General features: G+C 44.9%; 1 protein-coding gene across 2 annotated transcripts in view; it reads right to left on the minus strand.

Moving 5' to 3' along the window:
- The window catches only part of apbb1ip (amyloid beta (A4) precursor protein-binding, family B, member 1 interacting protein), an 89,285-nt gene extending 84,701 nt beyond the window's left edge, over window positions 1-4,584 (minus strand). Inside the window, exons 1-3 of one of the 2 annotated variants that reach the window (XM_055928903.1) lie at window positions 4,035-4,584; window positions 3,435-3,557; window positions 1,466-1,552 (exon numbers count right to left, since the gene is read on the minus strand). In XM_055928903.1, coding sequence (XP_055784878.1) covers window positions 1,466-1,552; window positions 3,435-3,449 — 102 coding nt within the window. In that variant the 5' untranslated portion in view covers window positions 3,450-3,557; window positions 4,035-4,584. Of the gene's footprint in view, window positions 1-1,465; window positions 3,558-4,034 lie in introns of both variants that reach the window. The other variant, XM_055928902.1, reaches the window with a different exon arrangement.
- Window positions 4,585-6,000: the final 1,416 nt, after the last annotated feature.

Below are 6,000 nucleotides of genomic sequence, written 5' to 3' on the forward strand. Positions count from 1 at the left end.
ATATATCTCCAACCAAATTAGTGCGCTAGGCTTTTATTACTCCATTATGAGCCGAGAAAAATACTCCTCAGCACCCCCTTTCAATTTCTCTTATCTTAAAAGGCATGATTCTCAAGGTAGGCTACAGAATGATTGTTCAAAATGTTTGTTTTTTTAAAGAACCAAAACCCAATCACGTTATATATGCAGACTGCTGTTCTTTCGTTTCTATTAATCAAACTAGGCCTACACAATAACAAAATATGCAAGCAGTAGCCTAAATGTGTAGCTCACAAAAAGTTATTGTATGAAGTAGTAGGAAAATTGTCTATGGGATGTCCCATAGACGGCAGACATCCGACATCGATAGGCCCAGCTAGCTAGTGTGGAATACAGCATCATGTGTTGGTCTATGGTAATACTCAGTATCATGGATACAAGCTGACTTCTACAGACTTTGAGTAGACACAGTTGCTCAGTCATACTCTTCAAAAGCCATTACCGAGACAGCTGGGTCACTATGTTGTATAAACATTCTAAGTGCTCAGCCTGGCCTCCGTAGACGTAACATAAATGTATATCTGTGACACTCAAATTAGAATGATGTTTTATGCTTGGTATGGTTACGTAAAGGATAATTGCACTTCCTGATTTGGCCTCATTTGGAAAATTGCTCATTAAGAAATGCTAGCAGCCATTACCGATGCCAAGCGAGAGTTGCCTTGGGGGTGTGGTTTGATGTGGGTGTGTTATGTTCGCATATCGTACCATGGCAGGTACTGTTGTCCTGAGTAACTGTAGCCACTTCCTCAAGATAATAAAATAAATATCTAATTTAGATTTTTTTTAGTAGACGAGATCTTAGTCACAATTTTACATCTAGCTAAGGTGTTTGGTGCTGTTTTTATTTAAGTAAAAAAATGTGCAGTGAAAAACTAGTCAGTGCACTGCATACAGTCTCGAGACAATTCTGGCTGCGTGCTCAGCACTGATTTCTGAGAACAAGAACATGTCTAACTTCATCTGCAAGCTGTCAAACTATCATAAATATAAGACAAGCGACACTGGCAGTATTTCAAAGCGAATCATGTTACAAAGCAGGTCTCAGGAGACACAAGATGCGCACAAATTGGTTTTGTAATATTTACAAGCTGTAGTTGGGATACAAGTGCACTCTGATCATCTCAATTCTCATTTTGCCTGAAAAAAGTGCCGCTCGAGTGATCCCTATCAGCAATCTAGTCATTCCCCATGCTCCCCCTCTCTTCTGTCCTCCACCTGCCCCCTGATTTTAGTTGTCAGACTTCCAGACATGGTTGAGTAGTTAAACCACCTTTTCATAGATGACAAACACGACAGACACATCCTGCCCAGCCTCGGCACCGTACCCTTATAGAACCTAGCCACACACAAAGGGTGATTGGGTTAGATAATGGCCACATCCAAGCGACCGAGTGGAGGAAGAGCAAGAGAGAGTGTTACTCACGACTGTGGTCCTTCGTTCTTGAGGATCTGGAAGGCACAGTCCATCGTGCTGCTGTACCGGTGGGCCTCCAACCCCTACGTGAGGCTTCTGTGGTATATCATTATTATTATTTTTTTTCATAAATTCAATTGAGCCAGTCACATGGTATGATTGTTTTACAAAAAGCACACAGAACAAACATGACGATCCACTGTTGAGCAGCACTAGAGTTGATCAAGTTACACTTGAAATTCACAACTACTGTTTGCCTGCTAAATATTGTGTAACTATTAGTTACTATCCAAATACATTGTCTCCAGCTCAGGGCTCCAGCTATGCATTAGGTTTGCTAACGTTAGGTGGCTAGCTTGCATTATCAAGCCTCTTCTGTATCGCACACACCGGAAAATCCTACAAATTCCTAAACACACACACAGTGCTCGCTCTGTCCCTGTGTGTGTGTCAAATCTTATTGGTCACATACATGTGTTTAGCAGCCGTTATTGCGGGTGTAGCGAAATGCTTGTGTTTCTAGCGCTGACAGTGTAGTAATATCTAACAATTTCACAACATATACCCAATAAACACAACTAAGGAATGGAATTAAGAATATATAAATATATGGAAGAGCAATGTATTTAGGCAGAAGCCTCTCTGGGCTAGTGATGGCTATTTAACAGTCTGATGGCCTTGAGATAGAAGCTGTTTTTCAGTCTCTTGGTCCCAGCTTTGATGCACCTGTACTGACTGCCTTCTGAATGATAGCAGGGTGAACAGGCAGTGGCTCGGGTGGTTGTTGTCCTTGATGATCTTTTTGGCCTTTCTGTGACATCGGGTGCTGTAGTTGTCCTGGAAGGCAGGTAGTTTGCCCCCAGTGATGCATTGGGCAGACTGCACCATCCTCTGGAGAGCTCTGCGGTTGCGGGCGGTGCAGTAGCCGTACCAGGTGGTGATACAGCCCGACAGGATGCTCTCAATTGTGCATCTAAAATTTGTCAGGGTTTTAGGCCTTCTTCACCACACTGTCTGTGTGGGTGTACCATTTCAGTTTGTCCATGATGTGTATGCCGAGGAACTTGAAGTTTTCCACCTTCTCCACTGCGATCCCGTCGTTGTAGATAGGGGGTGCACACTCTGCTGTTTCCTGAAGTCCACGATCATCTCCTTTTTGTTTTGTTGACGTTGAGTGAGAGGTTATTTTCCTGGCACCACACTCCGAGACCTCACCACCTCCCTGTAGGCTGTCTCGTCGTTGTTGGTAATCAAGCCTACTACTATTGTTGTGTCGTCTGCAAACTTGATGATTGAGTCATGGGTGAACAGGGAGTACGGGAGGGGGCTGAGCACGCACCCTTGAGGGGCCCCAGTGTTGAGGATGAGCGAAGTGGAGGTGTTATTTCCTACCTTCACCACCTGGAGGCGGCCCGTCAGGAAGTCCAGGACTTAATTGCACAGGGTGGGGTTCAAACCCAGGGTACTATGGTGTTGAATGCTGAACTATAGTCAATGAACAGAATTATTGCATAGGTAAGTCCCCCCCGTTTCATTCAGTTTGCTGCGGTTTGGTTCTGTTTTGGTTCTTGGTGAATACACCCCTGGAACAAATGGGAGTGTCTGCTAAATGACTTGATGTACGGTACATGATTGATGATCACAGGTCTGTTTGTCCGTCACTCTCACCCTAGTTTTTGATGATCTCTCGGATTTTATGGAAGAATCCTTTGTAGCGAGGGTTAATAGAACACTGGTCATGAATAAACTTCACCTGGAGAGAGAGATGCATGAGGAGTGACGAGAGCGAGAAGGACGAGAGGTGAAAGCTGGAGAGGAGAGAGCTTGAGAAGACCGGGATAGAGAGATGGAGGAGACGGGGGAAGGGATGTTCAGAATAGTGATTTGGCTGTGATAAAATATTAATGTTCTATGTATATTATCTTGGCCAGTTGTTACAATGTGTCATGTTTTATATCTAACTAGGAGCTTTGCCCACCTTAAGCGTTTCCATTGGACCGACGACGATGATGGCCTCCGCTTTGCCTGCCACCAGGCCACACCATGGGCTGTGTGTGTTATCTAGGCGATGGTTGTATCACACACCTAGAACGTCCCAAACCTGAAGAGAGAGGGAGTGATAAGAGGGAGATAGACACAGTCATAAGGTGAATGCACCAATTTGTAAGTCGCTCTGGATAAGAGCGTCTGCTAAATGACTTAAATGTAAATGTATTGCTACTCATATCCTATGTTGTAGGTATCTAGGATGGCTAACTTCACTTGTCAAAATAGCTAGCTAGATCGACATGATCATTGTTCCACAATGTTGTGTATCTAGCTAGGCATTAGCCATAGCAACGCCAGCTTGTCTTGTCAATTAATGAATGACTGGTTGAGGTCATTAAACCTAGTTCCACTAGCTAGCTCACTGTGAGATGAGATTGCGATAATGCGATTCTATGGGGTGAGCTGTCTGTCTAGCATTACACCTTTCCACTAACGTTAGCTACAGTAAATGCTGTGCAATGAATTCGTCTCTGCTATAGCTACAGTGTTACATCATTTTTCTATAACGGTAGCTAGCTGCTGCATTCACCTGCTAGAATGGTCTTCCCCAGGTGGGTGACTTTCCTTCCTCTGACCGCCGTGGCCACCAGCATCATTATAGCCGAGTAGGTGTGGTAAATCTCCGGGGAGCAGCCCGGCTTGGTTGCGTTGGTCCCCCGGTGTACCCATCCCCCTTACCATGGGATTTGACGTGTCTGGGAGGAGCATTCTCCTCGCTTGAGACCTCTACTCTCACCCGGCCCATCAGACACAGAAAAACGGCTATCATTAACTCCACAGCTCTCTAAAGTAGCGGAGAATTTAGAGACATGTCACCAAACGTAGAGCCTAGACAATTTTGGGAGCAGGCCGAACAGATCAGCCACCCATGCCCTGGTCCGTATGCTTGATTGCCTATACAAAGAAGCTGACACTCCATCTACAATACCCGCTTAAACACCGGACTTTTCCAAAGCCTTTTGACCACACCACAGTAATAGAGCGTCTGATCCAACTGGGCGTGAGACCAGCACTGCTACCATGGGTTTGTAGTTTTCTGGCTGGCCTGAAAGCAAAGGGTGCACTACTAGGACTGCCACTCTGACTGGAAAGAACTGAGGGGCGTGGCCCAGGGAACACTGTTTGGTCCACTGATCTTCCTTGCTGTTATTGATAGTGCTGCCAGAGACGATTACAATCGCTGGAAATATGTTGATGATTTACATCTGATCCATACCTGCCCAGGTGAATAATATCTCCGCCCCACTATCTGTGTGTGCGGTCTGTGTGTTTAGTTAGATGTTGGGGATCATGAAAGCAGAGATGTATGTCCTCAGTCTGTTGTGAGTAGCGTGAAATCTCCTTCAGCTGCTCACATCCTCCTCAGTCTCCTCCTGCACAGAGTACATCCTCACTTCGACATCATCGTATAAGTGTGTGCGTGCTGTAAAATATGATTACAGGTGGAAGGTGCATGATTGCCATCCCTATTGGCGTGCCCCCCTCCAGGCCTATGTCTGACTTGGATTCGCCATGCCAAAAGGTTTTTCCCCAGGTGCATGAACAATGAGGACATTTACTGCGATGTCGATAACCTTTGATCACACATGGGCTAATTTTGGTGGGTAGTGCAAGTGCATTGCCAAATGTGTGAATAGTGTTATGCACTGTAATTTACAGTACTGACACATTATATTCAAAGGGCAATTTTGAAAAATGTATCTTTCATTTTTGTTTCGCTATTTGATTAACTGGTTGTTGAAACAACTAAATTGAAGATGATTGATTCAATGTTCTCATGATATTTCACAGTGATATTATATTTTGGATCAATGTGTGGTGAAAGATGTCTCCAAATAAAATGAATGCCCAATAAAAGGTTTTGATTATAAGACTTGCTGCGTTACACGTGGTACCAGTGTGCAGTTTTTGTACGGAGAGTTTAGAAAATTCACCGCTTTTATTGCTTTGGCGAAAACGGCACCAAAGTGATCAACTGTAACCGGCCAATTCCGCTATATATTTGGTTAATGCAGAACCAGTGTTTGCACTGGAGGCCTTTCCTCTTCTTTGTGTAATCACATTGAGGATTACAGTGTTAGTGCTTTATAGGCCCTGAGATGTGGGCCACATGTGGCGGGTCATGGCTGACACTAAACCGATACACTGTTGATAAACGGCCCAGCCAAGGGGATCTACAACACTGTTGAGAAACGTCCCAGCCAAGGGGATCTACAACACTGTTGAGAAACGGCCCAGCCAAGGGGATCTACAACACTGTTGAGAAACGGCCCAGCCAAGGGGATCTACAACACTATTGAGAAACGGCCCAGCCAAGGTGATCTACAACACTGTTGAGAAACGGCCCAGCCAAGGGGATCTACAACACTGTTGAGAAACGGCCCAGCCAAGGGGATCTACAACACTGTTGAGAAACGGCCCAGCCAAGGGGATCTACAACATGAGAGGACATGTGCTTTGGCGAGAGGAATCTTTATGTGGAGGAGGAAGTTGAA

The sequence above is a fragment of the Salvelinus fontinalis genome, chromosome 7, assembly GCF_029448725.1.
Source record: "Salvelinus fontinalis isolate EN_2023a chromosome 7, ASM2944872v1, whole genome shotgun sequence".
NCBI lineage: Eukaryota > Metazoa > Chordata > Actinopteri > Salmoniformes > Salmonidae > Salvelinus > Salvelinus fontinalis.